The following is an 18,754-nucleotide window of genomic DNA, read 5'->3' as shown; positions in this document are numbered from 1 at the left end:
CTGCACATTTTTCTAGAAATGTCTGTAGTTTCTCCCCATAACAGGGATGCCTGCTTTCCAATTACTCCTCTGGAGGCTGAGTAAAAGAACTCTGTGTACATTATCATCATCTTGGTAGTAAGTTACATTTGACTCCTAATCAGTACTATTTCTTTTACTAGGTTTAATATAGGTACCTTGATATTGTGCACTGTTCTTTATGATCTAATAGTAGTTCCTTTAATTTTATACTGAGTAGTAAGTAACTCTGATTAAAATCTTTCATATTATCCCCCATCTGTTTAATAAATAATGCATAAATAGACCTAACGTGCTATCCTTAGAACTTCTGGGCCAGGATAATTTCTTAAATTTAAACTGACAAGGCTAGTCTAAAGCTTTTACTCACCCTGTGGCATTTCCCAAACTGGAGGTGGAAGCCAGATTCAGCACAGCCAGACCCAGTGGTTCCTCAGTGGTCTATTCCTTGGCCTTGAATGGAGCCGCAGAGGCTCTCCCAGCACTTGGCATTGCCTGCTTACAAACTGCCTGTGGCTGCTCTTGTGCGGTGCTGGTGGCATGGCGTGGCCAGCACCATCTCCACTCCCCCTGAGCTTCACCACCAGCACTGAGCTTGCTGGCTGCACAAAGCAGTCCCAAGACCAGTCGTATATCCCTGCAAGATTTTTGGGGAAGGACAAAACAATCCAAGAACCGCCCCAAAGCCACTGTCAGCAGCAGCTGCTGGTGACTCACCCAGAAGTGCTGACCCAAACCAAAATCCAGAGTGGAAGCTTCACAGGCATTCAGGACACCCTCCACCAATATCCCCACATAGCATCCTCAAATGCAGCAAGGGGCAAGCGTCCCCCCACCACCCATGGGACCCCCAAAACGAGGACAGGGAACCCCTCTATGACACATGACGCCCCCTAAAAGAGGCCAAGACCTCAAATAGGACAGTGATCTCCTCCCAGCACTCCTGGGATCTCCAAATGGGGTCTGGAACCCTCCCAAGCTCAGTTCTGAGTCCCCATCCACACTTTTATCCCAGCTCCTCAGCTCCCAGTCATGCCATCGTACTTGTGCTGGTGGGGGTCAATTCTGGGGGTTCATCTCCCCACAAACTCCTGTCACACATGTAGGGGTTGTCCTGCTCCTCCAGAATGGTATCCATCATCTTCTTCATCCCCATCCTATGTCTGGGGGAGGTGGGGATTCCCACCTGTCCCTCTCTGCTTCCCTGCAAGGTGTCACTTTGCTCTTGCTCTTGCAGCAGAGATAGTCATCGTCCAGCTCGTCCCCTTCAGGGTCATGGGGGAAACTGGGTGGAGAAGACTTTTTGATGAGGTGGGGGCCATGGATAGATGGAAGGACAAACACCTCCCTCTCCATTGAGGGGATGGGTGGATGGATGGATGGATGGATGGATGGATGGATGGATGGATGGATGAACAGACGGACAGCAGGATTGGCCAGCCATAGGCCATATGGATAGACAGACAGCAGAGATGGCCAGGCCACGGAGACAGATGGCCAGGATTGTCTGGACAGATGGATGGATGAATGAATGGCCAGATTAAATAATGTTTGGGATGGATGGCTACAGAGATGGACAGCAGGGATAGCCAGGATGAGGGATGGATGACTCATTGGAGTGGTGTCATGCCCTGGTGTGCTTGGAGGGTTTAGGGGAAGGTTCTTTGATTTACTTTGGGCAGTGTGTGGGAGAAACAACAAAATACTCAGGAAGTTCAAGAACAAACTTTTGCTTGCAAACTTTAGAATATTAAGATAGAATAAGGTTTTTAGCAAGTTTTAAAATGTAGCTGTTTTGGTTATTATCTATAGTAACGGGCAGAAAACCACACAATGAAAAGCTAGTGTCCATAAAGAAAACAGAGGAGTCCTGCAACTTTATGTGAATAAAGGGAGAGAGTCCACTGGGGCACATGCCTGCTGGGTTTTGTCTCTCAAAGTTTCAGAGGGCGCAGCCTCCTTCTATCCTAAACTCCCGGTGGTATGTTGCTCTTCCTTTCCCCATTGGCTGAGGTACTAGGAATGTACAGCCTTCCCGAACCACCTACCACTTATTCCCCCCTTTAACATATAATTTTGGCCCAAGTTCAGAAACTCAGACTTTTGCAGACCCATTTGCCATTTCAGGAGTCAAACAGTCTGGGTTCTGTAACAAACCTGTGGCTGAAAGTTAGTAGAGACATTAAGACTCATTTCAAAGATATTAATACCCATACCCACACCCATGGAATTGTTTGTAAAGACATTAGCATTCACCTTTCCTATCAATAATATAAAAGCATATAAATAACATTAAAGAAAATTTATAAGGAACAAGAAAGAATAAGAACAGAATGGTTATATAGTTATCATCCACAAGCAGGTCCAGCAACAAAACCTGGTTGTTGCAATTTTCATGTAAGTTGGTCAAAATCATGTTCACAGTCTCAATATAGCAGGGGTGGAGGAAGTCTGCAAAATGCAACGATCAATAGGTTAATATATGCCCAGGCTTGGTGGGAACACCCAGGTACCTCCCTTGGAGCAGGAGTTCTACACTCTATGATGTAACACTTCAGATGTGACACAACTGTTTTGAGTCTTTAACCATAACCATTCTAGTCTCACAGGTAGATGGCTGGACAGATGGAGAGAGCAGGGACAGCCAGGCCAAAGGGAAGGATGGTGAGATGGATTGACATAGGATAGGTGGGAGAGTGGACAGATGCTAAGTTGCCTGGATGGATGGACAGAGAGAAGGACAAAAGGACAGATGAATGGATGGACAGATGGCTGAGTACTGATGGACATCTGTGACAATGGGTGTCCCTCAGGGGCCTGTACTGGCACCAGTGCTATTCAAGGCTTCATCAATGAAACAGACAATGGGATCAAGTGCACCCTCAGCACACTGGCAGAGGACACCAACCTGAGCAGTGTGGGTGACACGCCTAGAGAACAGATCCATCCAGAGGGACTTGAACAGGCTCAATCAGTGGGCTGACAGGAACTTTATGAGGTTCAACAAGACCAAGTGCAGGTGCTGCACATGGGCCATTGTAACACTCAGTATCAATACAGGCTGTGGGATAAAGAGATTGAGAGTAGCCCTGCCAAAAAGGATGTGGGATGCTGGTGAGAGGCTAGACATAAGCTGTCCATGTGCACTGGCAGCCCAAAAACTAACTGTGTCCTGGGCTGATCCCCATAGCATGGGCAGCAGGTGAGAGGGGGTTCTACCCCTCTTCTTTGCTCAGACAGGACCCCACCTGCAGTGCAGCCTCCAGCTCTGGGTTCTCCAGCATAGCAAGGATGTGGACCTGCAGTCCAAAGGCCATGGAACTGCTCTGAGAAGCTCTGCTCTGGTGACAGACAAAGAGCCAGGGATGTTCAGCCCAGAGAAGGCTCTAGGGAGATCTTAGAGCCCGTTCCAGTGCCTAAAGGGGCTCCAGAAGAGCAGGAGAGGGACTTGGGACAAGCTGGTGTGACAGGAAAAGGGAGAATAGCATCATACTGATATCTATCAGGGTTAGATGGGACACTGGGAAGAAATTCTTCCCTGTGGAGGTGGTGAAGCACTGACATGGCTTGCCTATAGAAGCTGTGGAGCTGAGAATGTGTCACTTTTACTCAAGAGCATCCCTGAACCAGCCTTGGAACTTGATGCCAACTTGCCTCACTGGCAGTCTAGAGAGCTGCCTTCCAATCAGCTCTACCAGCAGGACATTGCCAAGGTATTACTGTGCGTTTCGCTTTTCTTTTTCAGGAACCATGTTCCACACCCGGAGACAAGCCTGTACCAGGAGTGCTGTGATGATTCCCACTAGCTGTCCAGGTCAGAGACATGCAGGTAAGGCACCACAGAGGAGACAGCACCATGGAGGACACACTGCCTGTCACTTCTCTTGCAGGAACTGGGTTTAACAGCAGGAGGGAGCCAGGGCACAAGGGCTCATAAAATCAAAAAATGCATCAAAAAGCAGCAAGTGAAGAGAAAAATGTGCAGATTATCAAGCCAAGATAGTGCTTTTACGTAACATCTGCCAGCACAATTGCAGTGAAAAGCATTGGGAGGTCAGGGAGTGGCTGAGTTCAGTGCCCAGCAGAGAGCCCAAGAAGACAGGAGAAGACAGAGGAGATTAAAAAGATGGAAAGTGGAAACTGAGGCCACTCATAGTGTGCAGGCCCTGGAGAAAGACACTGTTGGTTGAGCAGATTATGAGGAAGAGTAGTAACCTGGCTTGTATTGCAAGTTTTACATGATTTGCAAAGGTGTTTTTTGATGTCATGTGTACCTGAGAAGGTAAGAGGACAAGACACAAAGAATTTGTTTATGCAGATGCAATACATGTAGCTAAATAATAATTTATCTTGGTATTTCTGTAGTAAAGTATCTTTCCCTTTCTCAGAGGCTGCTGAAGAAGTGACTTTTACACAGGTCACCAGAGCATGACTGGTGCCAAGGAAGATCTCTGCACTTGGATGCTCATCTGGACCGTGCTCCAGCTCACATCCCCTACTCCCAACACCTTTCTCACTGGACTAGGTTGCTAGAGGGCACAGCAGTCCCAAGCACTGGCAGTGGAGCTTGAAGCTTTTCTCATTTTGGAGTGAGCTTCTAAGCAAGCTTAGGAGCTGGTGCTTTATACTTTCTGTGATAAAAAATGCCTAAATGTTTGTCTTGGTTTTGCCTAAGAAACTGATTTCTGGGATACCTGAGAAATAGGGCAGAAGGTATATGAACTGCAGCTTGTGTGAGACACTGCAGAATCATCTTCAAGGTGAAGTGTTGTCTTTTTTAATCAAACTCCACTGCCCAATTCTGCCAGGAAACCAATTTCTTCACCAAAAGGAGTAGCAAGAGTGGAAACCCACCTGCTTAACCAAACACCCATGTTAATGGGGACTGTTAGTGTCCATGTTTGCAGTCACTTGGTTTCCCTGTCTCTCTTGCAGAGACATCTCTCCCTGGATGTTGCATTTGGGAGAACAGGACTCACACACAGGGGAGCTGAGCCTCTGATCCAGGAGCCCTGGAGACACTGTTCCTGAGAATACTTTTTCCTTGAGATCGCTGCATGCAATACAGGTGTAAAAGCTCCCACCTTCCTGCATCACAGGCGAGTGTTCATATAGGAAGCCTTGAGTTAAACAAATTTTTAAAAACCCTGTCTGTTGTTTCTTGCATGTCTCTTTCTGAGTAGTTTTTCACCTTCAGGAAACAGTAACAGACCCAAACTCTCTATAGGACAATCAGAAACACCAGATGGGACTGGGTTTGGTTTGATGGTTTTATTGTTTCAATCATAAATGTCAGGTTTAATGGTCAACATTCTTCTGAGATATCTGCAGCCTTTAATGGTCACTGGCAGGTTATGCTGGGAAGCTTAGTGACCAGTACTGAACAGATCCATACAGAAGCCATATGCACTTGAAATGATTGTCAAGGAGTGAGGCAACTGTTGCTATGTTGCCACTTTTTAGTTCTCCTCTCTTGATGATGAATGAAGAAAAGTTCCCTTTCTTCATTCTTGCACCATCCTTCCCTGAACTTCTGCCATCAGGAAGCTCTTTCTGTCCCTGTGGGAACAGCTGAGCAGGTTCTCATGGTCATTTCCCAGCTGGTGGTGAGGGTGCCCTGCTTTTCCTGGGGGATAGAATGTCTGGCTGACTTCTATTCAAGTTCTCCCCCTTCTCAGTGTGTGTGGGCTTTTTACACCTCCTTGATTTCTTGCAGACTCCTTGAGGCTTCAGCCCTGTTGTTTTCTGGCACATTTGACATGACATGCAGAAGACTGAAACAGCACAAGGCTTTGGAAAATAGACCACATTTTTCCAGACATGTCTGGCCCTTTCAGGCAGTGACTCATCTTTACACTCTCAGATGTCCATTTTGCCTCTTTTCACAGCTGGCCCTTCTCAGAGAGCATGCATCTGGCAATTTACACAAGCCCAGTTCAGTGCCAGACAGCAAGGGAGAAGAAATGGCCTGTCAACTGCAAGACAGAAAGAACTTACCTGGACAAACAGCCATTCTCTCCTATGACAAAAAGCAAAACCCATCAGAGAAGACAGCAACAGGATCAGTAACACAAGAGAGAGTATATTCTGAATATCCTTTCACACTTGCTCCTACCTGGCATAGAAAACTAAGTATGTATTTTGGCAGAGAGAAGTCTTGAGGCATCATTCATCTTGTACCACTGCCCATCCCTGGCCTGCAAAAAAAGGTATTTTCAGATGAACTGCAGTGGTTTTTAAAGCAAAACCACAGCTAGGACGCACTGAAGGACACAATCCACCAATGCAAATCACTGAGTAGATTTTCACCCTCAGGAAACAGTAACAGACTCAAAAATAATCTTTAGAGTCATTAGGAAATGCCCTGAGGAAACTGTGTCACCAATCACAGGCTGAAGGTATAGAAATAGATCACCTTTGTTCACCAAAAGCAGGCATTGCCATTTTGGCATTTCAGTGGCAGAAAAGTGCTCTGCACCAACCCATTTCTGTACATGCCAAGTCAGGGCTGATCTTCACCCTGGAGCCTTCTCTTGCCACAAGGAAAGGGCAAGGCCCAGCTACAGCACTGGTTGTGACAGCTGCACTCAGCCATTGAGTGTATACATGACTATTCCCAAATCAGGATTCTCATCCAGGAGAGGTCTCTTTCCAAGCAGAAAAGTTGCAGTGCACTTGTTTACATACCTTGCTCATCTTTCTGCCACAGAAAGCATGACTTCTGCTCAAGCACACTCAGGACATTGAAGGATGTCCTGTAAACTTCTCAAAGGCAGTGTTCAGATGATCAAACCTTGAAAACAAGCACAGACCTAACTGTTGCAATCATAGAATTAGTGGCAAAGATCCTGAAGATTGAGACCAATTTCTCCCCCACCACTGCCAAGGTCACCACTAAACCATGTCCCCAAGTGCCACATCTACACAGCTTTTAAACCCTTTCAGGGATGGGGACTCCAGCACTATTCTGGACAGTCTGTGCCAGGGCTGGACGAGCCTTTCCAGAAATTCTTACGGATGTGCAACCTGAACTTCCTCTGCAACAACTTGAGGCCAGTCCCTCTTGTCCTGTCCTTTGTTGCCTAGGAGCAGAGCCTGACCCTCACATGACTACATCCTTGTGCCAGGGAGTTGTGGATAGCGAAAAAGTCCCCTCAAGCCTCCTTTTCTCCAGGCTGAGTACTCCCAGCTCTCTCAGCTGCTCCTTGTACTTCAGACCCTTCCCCAGTTCCATTCTCTTCTCTGGACATACTCCTGCCCTGCAATGTTTTTCTTGTAGTGAAGCTCCAAGAACTGACCCCAGGACTAGAGGCACATCACTACAGGTGGGTGGTCACTGCCCTGGTTCCACTGGCCACACTGTGGCTGGTACAGCCCACGTGCCATTGGCCTCCTTGCCCACCTGGGCACAACTGGGCTCATGTTCAGCCGGCGTGTGCCCAGGGGGACAGGGAGTTGAACAGCAGGCCTTCCCAGCCGAGCAGTGGTCTACTCTGGGGAGTCCGAGCTGTCCCAGCAGGATGGAGCTCCGGACGCCACCCCGATACCGCAGACACAGTCTGGACACACCGAACACATCCCAGACATCCCGGAGAACCTCACCCCCACAGCCCCGCCCTGTCTCTCCTTCCGTCCCCGTTTCCACTTCCGCCGCCGTTTCCGCTTCCGGCAGTGGTACTGCGATGTCGGCTCTGGCGGCGAATCCAAACAACCCCGTGGTTTTCTTCGATGTAACCATCGGCGGGCAGGTGGGGATGCTCCAGGACGGAGTGGCGGCGCCCGCGGAGGGACTGCGGGGATAACTAGGGATGTCGGAGTCTTGTGGGGATGAGAGAGCGCAGGAGGTGCGGGGGCTCAATGTGGGGCTTGCGGGGCCGCAGCTGGAAGCTCTGGGAGGGGCGGTGCCAGGAGACGGATAGCGGGCCTGTGGGGAAGGGCTCACAGGGGAGAGGAGAAGCACTACGTTAGGAGGGACGGGCATGAATGGGGGTGAATAAGGTGACCGGATCTGTGGGAGTATTCGGGGTCGGGCGGCAGGCGTCTTTTTGTGAAGGGACCTGGAAGACTCACCTAGCCCCCGTCTGCTTAGGATGTTGGCCGCATGAAGATCGAGCTGTTCGCAGATGTCGTACCCAAAACAGCAGAGAACTTCAGGTAATGAGCAGCTACTGTTCCTGCAGCTCAGCCGGGACTGGAACTGCAAAGGCTTTCTGGTGCAGGAATGGCTTTTGGTAGCAAACTGATTAGCTAACTCCCACCCCAAACTGCTTCACCTGCTTTGTGTCTCTCTGTTCTCAGAGATGCTGTGTGGCATCCTGGGCTCTCAGGGGACCCTGTCTGGCTGGAAGGGGTCCTCCTCTGCCCTCCTCTCTGAAGCCTTCTGATTTGCTCCATGCATTTAGAGCAGACAGTGCCTTGTGTCATGGTGGAGGTCTCCTGGTCATCCTGTTTTCCTGCCATCAAATGAGGAATGCACCATGTGAAATCCCACTTCCATTGGAAGGATGGACATACCCTGCTCTCTATCAAACACACTGTCTGCCCCATATTCACAGTGTCTTACAACCTTGGTGTTAACTCTCTGACCTCCTCACGACAAAAAGCACAGAATATGTTTTGAAATGGCAGGGGGAAGGAATTGCCAAATCCTGTTTCTCTGGGAACATCTCTGACACAATAAGGAAAATCCTGTGCACCAGTTTGTGTAGCCCTCAGAGTTCACATGCACCTAACACTCTGCTCTCTTTTTGTTTGCCAGGCAGTTTTGTACAGGTGAATTCAGGTAAGTGGATTATAATGTCCTTTAAGTGTCCCACTGAGAAACAGGGCTGGGTGAGGTAGAAAGGGTTTGTCTTGAACTTTTTTATGTTGTACTAGTACAAAATGGAAGAGAAACCTGCTCTGAGGAAGTTGTGAGGGGCTTGGAGACTCACAGAGATGGCAGGTTTCGCTTTCTGATATTACTTTTTTTGTGCCCACATGGCTCTATAAGCTCTATCTGCAAAGCCCACCTGCTTATGCTGCACATTGCAGTGGGATCCTGTGAAGGTGATGATGTGGGTGTTATAGGGAACAGAGTCATTCATGTGCAGAGCCCACTTGAGGCTTTTTTTTGCCTTCAACAGCAGCAGCTGAGAGGCTGCGGCACTTGTTTGTATTTCAAGGCAGCTGCTAATGTACACAGCAACCCTTTGGGACTCTGAATTGTTGGGACTATTTTGTGTTGGGATATCCGGTAGGTTGCAATAATTCTCCTTTTCACTGCCCTACAGGAAAGATGGTGTCCCTATAGGTTATAAAGGAAGCACTTTCCACAGGTAAATCGTAGACCGTTGTTTGCACACTAAATAGCAGCCTGAGCCATACAGAGTTTTGTGAGCTGCCTTAAGCTATTAGTGGTATTGGAGACATTTGCGGATCATGGCTAATGTAATTCTATGGCTTTGGGGGACCTGGGGATGCTGTCCTCCCCACTGGGAGGAATCCCCTGTTTCTGGTGTGCTATGTCAGATAAGGCATCTATCACACAATCACTATCTCTGTACAAAAGCAATGAGTCCTAAATGACCTCATATCAACAGTTAATATTTATTGTAGATTTTAGGCTGCAGCATTCACAAACTGTGTTAACTTCTGTTGCACAGCAAGGCAGAACCTCTTTTCATGTTACACTGAGCTTCTTGAGGCTTTTGGCCACTGGGAACTAAGTGTTGTTTTACTTCTTTAGGGTAATAAAGGATTTCATGATCCAAGGAGGTGACTTCGTAAATGTATGTACTCTGGTACTCTTTTTGTCCTTTTCCTCTATGGTATAACATGCTACAGTTTCCAAGGGTCTTTGCTGATTTGTGGGATCTCCTTCTTTTCTGAGGTATCCAGTAGTAGCTGGAGGTATGCTCATAGCATTGCTGCCATCCTACTGCAACAGACACTAAACCTCTTGAAAAGGAATCTGGAGCCTTGTGAACAGGCATTCTTCCCAAAATATTTTCTCTCTGCAGTAGCCTATCAAAACCCTGGAAGCTTTCAAAACTTGAAAAATTTTGTTTGCCCTGTTTTCCTTCCCCCTTCTGATGTCCTCCTCCAGACAAAAACCTCTGTGAATTTCAATTCATATTGTAGATAGACCCTAAATACAGAACCCAGTGCGTAATGTAAGAGGTCATTTAAATCAAAACTAACCTTTTGTTACTAAATTGTCTCAAAATAGAAAAGTCTTTGCACCCACAATGGTGGTTGTGCTCTGACACAGGGATAAGAATATATGAGTAAGGCTGAAGGGTCACGGTATCTTCATTGTTCTAGGATCCAGTAAAATTATTTTAATTTTGGAAGCATTTAAAAATATGAGGGAAATTATAAAGCTTTTTTAATAAACAGCTTGGTTGTATGAAAGTCTCTGAGAGAAATGACCACACAGCAGGCGGTTCAGCAACACCAGACTCTGTTGTAGTTGCTAGTTGTGACACTGCTCAGATGAACCAGTGCACTGTATTACTTGCACTGTATCTCAACAGACTTTACAGATTGCTCCAGTATTTGGAATTGATATATTGTATTTATTACAAAGCCACAGTCACACTGACCCCTGAGACAGGGTGCAAATTTCTGTCTCAGAGCCAAAAGTTTAAGTAAACTACAGAGAGCAGGAGGGAAACAAACAAGGGCTGGGCAAGTAGAGCAAAAGGACGTAGTAGAAAGTACAAACATAAACAAAAAATCCTTATTTTAGAAACTACCCTTGCAGAACAGAGAGATTGCTTTCCTATTTCCTGTAAAGTCACAGAAAATAAGGTGAAATACATAAAAGCCCTGTAAGCAAACTTTTGCCATGTAACCACTTCTGCTTTCTTTGTCACACCATCCCATACTTCTGGGTCTCCTCCCTTTTCCTTTCCAAGTTCTGATGGGTCTGTACCAAGCAATCTGTAGCCTCCATTTTGCTCTGGGAGGCTTGGACTTAAACTTACCATCTGCATGGACTTCTGCCAACATATGAATTGTGAACAATGATCTTTGTAGTTAGAAACCATTTGCTGTTCTTGTTCAGAAATGAAACACTGAATGTGTTCACTGCTAGTGTATGTAAATGGCAGTACAAAATCCATTTTGCCCTTTCCTCTTGCTTGGAAATATTAAATTATTTTTTAAATTGAATTGTTCTGTAGCAGGTGCTACAGAACAAATGCTGTAGCTGACTAGGTGCCTCTGTCATGCAGGGAGACGGCACTGGAGTAGCCAGCATATATAGGGGTCCTTTTGCAGATGAAAACTTCAAGCTGAAACACTCTGCTCCTGGCCTGCTTTCTATGGTGAGTGTAAAATAATGGCATCACAGACTAAAAAGCTTTGGGAATTTTCTCTGTGCTCTTTTCTTAAGTGTATATAATATTTGCTGGACCACAACATCTCTGCCATTTGGTACAAGTTCTGTTTTGTAGCTACTTGTCGAGCAGATACTTCTGGGTTAATATGTTGAGTAACACAAAAGTCCTGATTCTGTAGCATCCTTTCTTTGCTTCCTGTTGGAGCGCTGGGACAGGCTTGGCTTGATTGCTTTCAGAAGAGCTTAATTCTTACAGTTTTCATACAGTGGTGAGTTGGTGGTGTTTTCTTCTTTCCTGTTCTCAAACCTTGGCAAGGATGAAACAGAGAGATTTGGGAGTTCCAAAGCCACAGCAGTGTTACCATGCTATCTTTTAAAACAGACCTTCCTATTCAACATAGTAGGAGAAACTGCAACCATTGCACATTGTCTGGTAGGAGCAGTACTCTAAGTTTTGGAATAGAAAGCAAATGCAGATAGTATTTCAGTATTCCTATCCACAACTGCTTCTTCCCCAGCTCTTTCAGATGCACTGCCCTTAAAACCAATTGCTTAGGACATTTAATAATTTGGATTAGTTATTCATCCATGTTGAAAACATGGCCCAAAAAGAGGTGTCATGGCACAGCTAAGCAGCTAGTATACTGTGGTGTGAGAGAAGGGATTCACTCCAGTTTTGCCAGCTTTGTGTTAAAAGTGGCATGGCTCTGAAGTCATTATACTGTGTCAAACCTTGAATCCCAGGAACCATGGATCCCAGCTGGATTCTTTTGAAGCTGGCTAGCATTAACTAGAAAGCCAAAATGATCCTGTCCTTTGCAGTCCTGCAGCTGCAAAACTTGACCAGTTCACTCGTCAGGAGAGAAACTTGCGTTAGTACTCATGGTTGTCAATATTGCAAGTGGCCTTCAGTATTGCAGACATGTTTCCTTAACAGAGTGCAAATGCTCTAGGTTTTGTACTTGGGTGTGAATAAAATTTCACATGTGCATCCCACAGTTCCTGTGATTCCTGTGCCAATATAGTTGGTACTTTTCTTGTCATGGTCATTAAAAATTTTTTATTTTTATTCTGAGGAAACCTCCCAAAAACCAGAAATCAGCTGGGTATTTTTCTTGCCCTGGTTTCTGGTGTTCAGTTTTCCTCAGGGTAATACTGCAGCAAATAAATAATTGTCATCAAAACATTCAGCCTTTTTTCAGGAGTGTGCTCTAAAGCCTGGACTTTGACACAGTCTTGTATTGAACATGTCTTTGTAGATGTATAATAAATAATTGGTGACGTGGCTCTTATGTGTTCTGGTGTGACCAGAGGTGGTGACATGCTACATCCCAGCACAGGGTGCTCTCCTGCAGATACACATTTTGTTTCCTTTGGTTTGTCTAGCAATAAGCTAAAAATAATACCTACTTGAGCAACACCTCTTCTTTATGTGTCTGCCTTCAGTTTTGGTCAGTCTGAAATGGTATACTTGTTGTAATTTGCCATTCTCAACCCCCAGGCAAACAGTGGTCCGAGTACCAACGGCTGCCAGTTCTTCATCACTTGCTCCAAGTGTGACTGGTTGGATGGGAAACATGTTGTGTTTGGTGAGTACCTGCAGTAAAAGTCCTGGAGTACCAGCTCACATACATCTCTGCAGGGCAGCTGTTAAAATAAATAATGAGAATCAGAATCTTCTCAACTGGGAAGAACCCAGAGGGATAATCAAGACCAACTCCTGACCCTGCACAGGTCACCCCAAAAATCCCACTCTGTGCCTGAGAACACTGTCAAAATTCTCCAGTACCTCTGGCAGCCTTGGGGCTGTGGTCATTCCCTGGGGTGCCTGTTCAGTGCCCAACCACCTCTGGGTATGGACTGCTCATTCTTCCCTCCTCACTTGTGCTATCTGAGGGATCTGTGCAACCTGATACTGTGATGGATTACTGTTGGATCACTGTTGAAATGAATCATTTTTGCACAGGTTAGCTTTAATCCAGATCAGTGTACAGTGTACTGTATTTGTACACAAATCCTTGTACCAGTGCAGAGGGCACAGATGAGTGAAAGGATTCCTTTCTTCTCCACTATCACAGAGGGCTGAGCTCTCACCAGAGTTTTGGACAGTAATTCTGTGAAACCATATCTGCTAACTTGCATTTACTGCTGGTTGAATTGTAGGAGTTCCAGGCCAGTATTAGCTGGTGGTCTCAACACCCAAATTTCTACACATCACCCCTGTGATGGGAAAAGGCACTTAATCTGTGCTGAATGTGATGAATGTTTGAAGAGGGATTGTTTCCTTTATGAGTTTAGAGATCAGTAACAAACCCTGAAGTGCCCAATAGCTACACACTGCCCAGGGCTTTTCAGGAAGGACAGAAATGCATGTACCTGTGATGAGTGGGGGGGGAACAAAGGTGAAAAACAGCCATATTGAAGTGGATAAACTTTTTCATTCTAGGTAAAATTGTCGATGGGCTGTTGGTCATGAGAAAAATTGAAGTAAGTTTGAATATGGCTACTTCCTTGTGAATGCCTGCATTGGAAAGTTATGTACGTGATTAAGTAGAGTTGTCATGCTGTCTGTTTACAGGATACCAGGGAACACCAGAGTTGATAACTGGCATTATTGGTTGTCATCATTATAATGTAGCAGGAAATCTATTGAAGCAAGGCTGTCATATGAGTTGGCTTTGGAAATGCTAGGATCTTGTGACTGTGATAGTCTTTGAGTGGGGATTGCACTCTTGGCTTTATTAGCTTTGCATTTGTTCAGAGGCTGAATTAAAAAGTTGTTCCATCAGCAGCTCAGACAAGAGCGTAAAGCATCTCACTTCTTTGCCATTGCCTGGGATTATTCAGTGGATGCAAAATCATCAGTTCTGCTGATCCATGATCAACATGTTTAATAAGAAAAAATTAAGCTAATCTCCTCATGGGCTTCCAGAGGCTGAAGATAAATATAGTCCAGGTGATGATTTCTGCCAACATCAGGCCTGGGTGTCATGGCAGCATAATGAATAGATTTATCAAATAGTAGCAAGTTCTCTGAGACAGCCAGTGTTGACTCCATGACATATGTGGGATAATGTGCACAAGGGTCTCTAATCTAGAAAGCGGGGCAAAACACAGAGCTGTTGAGCTTTGAGAAAAAGTCACATGGAAGGAGTAGTACAGCGTGGTATAGTCTGCTGGAGCATTGTGGTGAGCCTGCTTTGCGTATCAGTACAGTGAGACCAAAGTAAAGAAAATTAGAGATTCAGAGAACAGATGAGTCCAGTGCATCAGGAGTTTCAGAATGCGGGTTTTTTGCCACTGTCTCTTTCCTTTCTCTGTGAGCACAGGTTTGTTTTGCTTGTGGCAGCTGCTTTTAGTATCAAAGCCAGAGCAGCCTCAAGTATCTCCATGATGAGCTCTCCAGTTTTTACACTGTTCCTTTCCTCCAATTCAAAGGACCAGCCTCTGGTCTGTATCCCAAACCTCTGCTTACAGAGGGAATTCACCAGCTTATGATTGGGCCTGTTGCCAAATGTGTAATGGTGCTTTTCTACTCCTCAGAGCTGTGTCTGGAATTCCCTATTCCTCGTATTACAGAGATATCTCTTAGCCAATCTTCCAGCACCTGTCACTGCCTGGGTTTGCTGTGCTTTTGTAAGTTTTAATGTTCTTTATTTGTTTGCCCCCAGAATGTGCCTACAGGTCCCAATAACAAACCCAAGTTGCCAGTTGTGATCTCTCAGTGTGGGGAAATGTGAAGTGATGAAAAAGCAATGTGGTAAGTCTCAGTCTTCACAGGCACAGTGCTATGAACTCTAGGCTGCTCTGCTTCTTACTTTTCTCTTGACTTATTTTCACATTTCTTTGAACCTGCAAAGAGCTGTGTCAGGTCATTGAAACACCAGAAAGTGCTTCTCTAACAGCATTTGTTTTTTGCCAGCTGAAGTCCCAGAACTGGCTTCCTTCCAAGCTGCACAAACACCAGAGGCAGCACAGCAGGAATAAGATTTTGCAGGTGTAGTCAAGGGGAAAATGGGTTTGTGGGAGCTTTTTCTTGGATTGGGTTAGGCTGCCTTGAAGCCTAGATTGTAGAAACTGGATGAAAGGGAGTTGCAGCAGTAATCCCTCTAGCATTACCCAGGCAGTCTGGTTGGTGGGAAGCCTCACTTTGACCTGCAGATTGGAGAACTTCCAAAAAACTACAAAAATCAGACTATCCATGGGTGGGACAGGCAGGGATCAATAAAAGGAGAAGAGAAAGGGAGGACTTTTGAGCCTCCTTGCTCAGTACCGCTGTAGGACTGACACTACTGAAGGACCAAGGAGTTACCATTTTGCATAGTCTTACCTTGACTTGAAAAAAGTACCACTCCCTCTATCTGAAAAGAGATGTTTTCACTATTTACTGTTACTTAGGTTTCATATTGGTTAAACCAATAGTCTCAGGCTAACATACAGTAAGTGTTCTGTCTCCATTTGTTAGCTCAATTTACTGTAAAATCTACAGGTATTTAAATCTGTCTAGATTTCAGTGTGTTGGGCTGCAGCTTGTCAAAAATCTGCTGTATTAGCCTTTTGGTTGCTGATTTTTTCCAAATTTCAGGAGGCAGTTTGGACTCACAATTTTATACTCACAATACTCACAATTTTTGACCTTCCATTAAATTATATCCAAAGGCAACTGGAATTGCAAAAATGTTCCCTCTTTTGTAATAAAGTCTTAGAGACCTGCAGCACTTCAAACTCTTGGGAGCTCTTGCTATTTGATGAAGTTTCAACAGGGAATGTAATCATTCTTCCATTCCCCTGGTTCTTCTGGTGGCATTTACAGGCTTTTGAAAAAAGTCTGCTAGTAAGGCTGTCTCTTTTCTTGCAGAGCTGTGTTGAAGGGTCAGGTCTCCTTTAGATTTGTACTCCATCCCAGACTTTCTTACCATTTTAGTTTGGAGTACTGTGTCCCTGGCAATCCCCAGCTTGAGCCTGGAAGCTTCACATTCATAGGTGCAATGCTGGTGCCAGCTTACTTATTTCCCTAACAGGTCTTAGGAACAGCCTTGCTGCACTCTCATGTCTCTCATCTGACTGGGAACAAGAACAGCTTTTGCATTGCCTGACGTCAGAAAGCTATATCAGCTACTTGTCAAGATCCTTGAAAATCAGCTGGGAGAAACAGGCACTCTTGCTTTTAACTTCAGAAGTAGATGCAGTTGCCTGACAGGCAGATCCAGGAGGATTCCTGAGTTCTCTGGATGATGAAAGCTGGTGAAGCTTGTGTGTGTAGCAACTGGCATGCATTTAAAATTGCTGTGTGGCCCCCAGTATTACTGCACAGCCTGGCTGTTGTAGGATCTGTTGGGAATGGTTGTCCAGCATTTAGACTTACATGTTTCTTCTTCCTTTCAGTGTTCCTTTACTGGTGATTAGACCTGTGCTGGCTCCAAGCAATTCCAGTTCCAGCCAGCTCACCCACTGCCCAGACTTCTCCACAGGCCAGATCCATCCTCTTGATGTTCTCCTGAAATTATTTAATAATGGGCTTTTTTTTTTTTTTTTTTTTTTTTTTTTTTTTTTTTTTTTACATTTTGAAATGTAATTAAAAAATTTTTAAACATGTGCAGTGCACATCAATTAGCATTAGTGGGAATGGATTCTTCTCTAGGTGAAAAGGGCTGTAACATCTTCAGCAACATGCATTGTCCCTGGCCAGTTAGTCAGGAACATTTACTGATTGGTATTGAAAGAAGGGGTGAAAGGAGCTTGGTAGAGCTGTGCTGCACCAGCTCTTTCACTCGGCAGGTAACTACAACTGCCTGGCTGGCAGAAAGGTTGTTGGCACATCTTGGGAATCTCCAGAACTGAGGAATTGGTATAGCACAGATTCCATCACCGTGAGTGCTACACTCTGAGGAGAGTTCTGATGTAAACAGGTCTTTCAGTCATCGAGCTGTTATGTGCCACATATGTTGGAGGAGGGGTTCACCTGAGTACTTACAAGGGTGTTGGAGCAGGCTTGGGAAAAACAGAATGGTGATGCTATAGGAATGAAATTGGGGCTGCTTGTCCTGTTTAGTGAGGAGAGTGCAGCTGAGGCTGCCTTTCTTCCAGAACAGGGCTGGGAGCTCACCCTCCTGGCAGGGGACAAGCCAGCACCCTACACAGTGCTGGGTTCCAGCAGGAACTTCTCATCCAGCTGTTTAAAGGTAAAGGACCTGATGAAAGTTAGGACAGAGTCTGTTCTGTCACATGCAGGTGATTCATCCCATGTGGAAAGATCCCAACTGTGCCTGGGCAGTGGGTATAGGGTGCACTCTCTGCCTGACCTGAGCCTTGCCCAGCACTGATAGGCTGGAGGAAGTTCCCACAGGCTTAGCTGTGCTCTTTTCTCTCATGGCTCTTTGAAATCCTAGGAGAAGGCTCTGGCTGTCAGGATTCCTACGTCCTCATTCCTAGAATTGCACAGCAGCTGAGAACACTCACTTCTCTCCAGCCTGAGGCATGTCACTTTGTACCTGCAGAACATCAGGTGATAAAAGAAGCACAAGCACCCCAGTCCTTTCTTCCTCAGCCCCACACATGCTTTGCAGAGGGCTCTCCTGTGAGAGGAGGGTTGAAGATTCTCAACAGGCTGGCTCAGGTGCCTCAAGGAGCTATGCCTGGCAGTGCTGTGCTGAGGTTTGCACTTCTGGCTGCTGGTATTCACCATTCAAAAAATTCACCATTTTTTCACCAGGGAAACAAGTTTATTTCTGGTCCAGGATTAGCAGCACTTTTTCAGCCTGATGTATTTATACCACTGCCACCACCTGGCCTCACTTCCTGCATAAAGGGGTCACAGAGCTTCCCCAGATTAATTAAGAGTGGCAAATCCATTACTACCTCTTTGTTATTACAATGGCTAATTACATCCCATTATATTTCCCTTAAACGTGGAATGTTACCTGCTGGCTGAAAGTCTTCTCAAAAACCACATTTTTTGTTTTAATTCCTCCATGATGGTGTCACCCTTGTGTTGTATGTAGCAAATCCTGGAATGTCCTGTAGAGGAGATGATGGAACTCCTGTCAGCTTCCTTCAACTGTGGATGCTGCAGCTGGAGATGGTATTTCTGGTGGCCTGTGCATTTCCTTGAGGGTCTGAGTTGCCTTTGGATTTCACAGTGTTACTCCACAAAGACATCATTGGGGTCCACAGTTTTGGCTGTAGGTGCATGGCTCTGACATTCCCACACATTTCCTCCCTGGAGTTTTCTTCCTCATGGGTGGCTGCCTGGTGTATTCCCTAATTTGCATTCTATAGTAAGATTATTTTTCAGGTGACTCACTGAAGTGGTTTTGGTTTGTTAATTTAAGATTTCTTTAATTTTGAGATTTTTTAATTAATGTGTTGAAGAGTGTGATGAGTTTTAGTGTTGGCTAATCACTTATGTAT

At 45.5% G+C, this 18,754-nt stretch overlaps 1 protein-coding gene and 1 long non-coding RNA gene across 5 annotated transcripts; one reads left to right on the top strand and one right to left on the bottom strand.

The window, feature by feature from the left end:
• Window positions 1–5,943: 5,943 nt before the first annotated feature.
• Window positions 5,944–7,649, bottom strand: LOC110472237 (uncharacterized). The gene is made up of 3 exons (XR_002465705.2): window positions 7,621–7,649; window positions 6,706–6,811; window positions 5,944–6,215 (listed from the first exon to the last, which is right to left on the bottom strand). It is a non-coding gene; the product is annotated as an uncharacterized LOC110472237 (long non-coding RNA).
• On the top strand, window positions 7,542–16,886 carry PPIH (peptidylprolyl isomerase H). Of its 4 annotated transcripts, none has more exons than XM_021533744.3 (10): window positions 7,542–7,766; window positions 8,108–8,172; window positions 8,777–8,800; window positions 9,291–9,335; window positions 9,746–9,788; window positions 11,238–11,330; window positions 12,846–12,933; window positions 13,791–13,831; window positions 15,016–15,104; window positions 16,366–16,723. In XM_021533744.3, exons 1-9 carry the CDS (start codon window positions 7,701–7,703, stop codon window positions 15,082–15,084), a joined length of 534 nt encoding a protein of 177 aa, XP_021389419.2. In that variant the 5' UTR covers window positions 7,542–7,700; the 3' UTR covers window positions 15,085–15,104; window positions 16,366–16,723. The 4 variants fall into 4 exon arrangements, with proteins under 4 accessions (XP_021389419.2, XP_031362481.1, XP_021389420.2 ...); XM_021533743.3 differs by lacking the exon at window positions 16,366–16,723 and adding an exon at window positions 16,730–16,886 and having other exon boundaries at window positions 7,548–7,766; XM_031506621.2 differs by lacking the exons at window positions 15,016–15,104; window positions 16,366–16,723 and adding an exon at window positions 13,923–14,145 and having other exon boundaries at window positions 7,543–7,766.
• Window positions 16,887–18,754: the final 1,868 nt, after the last annotated feature.

Source organism: Lonchura striata, chromosome 24, assembly GCF_046129695.1.
Source record: "Lonchura striata isolate bLonStr1 chromosome 24, bLonStr1.mat, whole genome shotgun sequence".
In the NCBI taxonomy this organism is placed as follows: domain Eukaryota; kingdom Metazoa; phylum Chordata; class Aves; order Passeriformes; family Estrildidae; genus Lonchura; species Lonchura striata.
Note: the sequence above shows the minus strand (reverse complement) of the source record. Positions and strands in the feature narration are given on the sequence as shown.

Coding starts and splice junctions, on each gene's coding strand:
- PPIH (XM_021533743.3), top strand. CDS start 7,701: ATGTCGGCTCTGGCGGCGAATCCAAACAACCCCGTGGTTTTCTTCGAT. Junction 7,767..8,107: donor ATGTAACCATCGGCGGGCAG/GTGGGGATGCTC, acceptor CCGTCTGCTTAG/GATGTTGGCCGCATGAAGAT. Junction 9,789..11,237: donor AAGGAGGTGACTTCGTAAAT/GTATGTACTCTG, acceptor TCTGTCATGCAG/GGAGACGGCACTGGAGTAGC.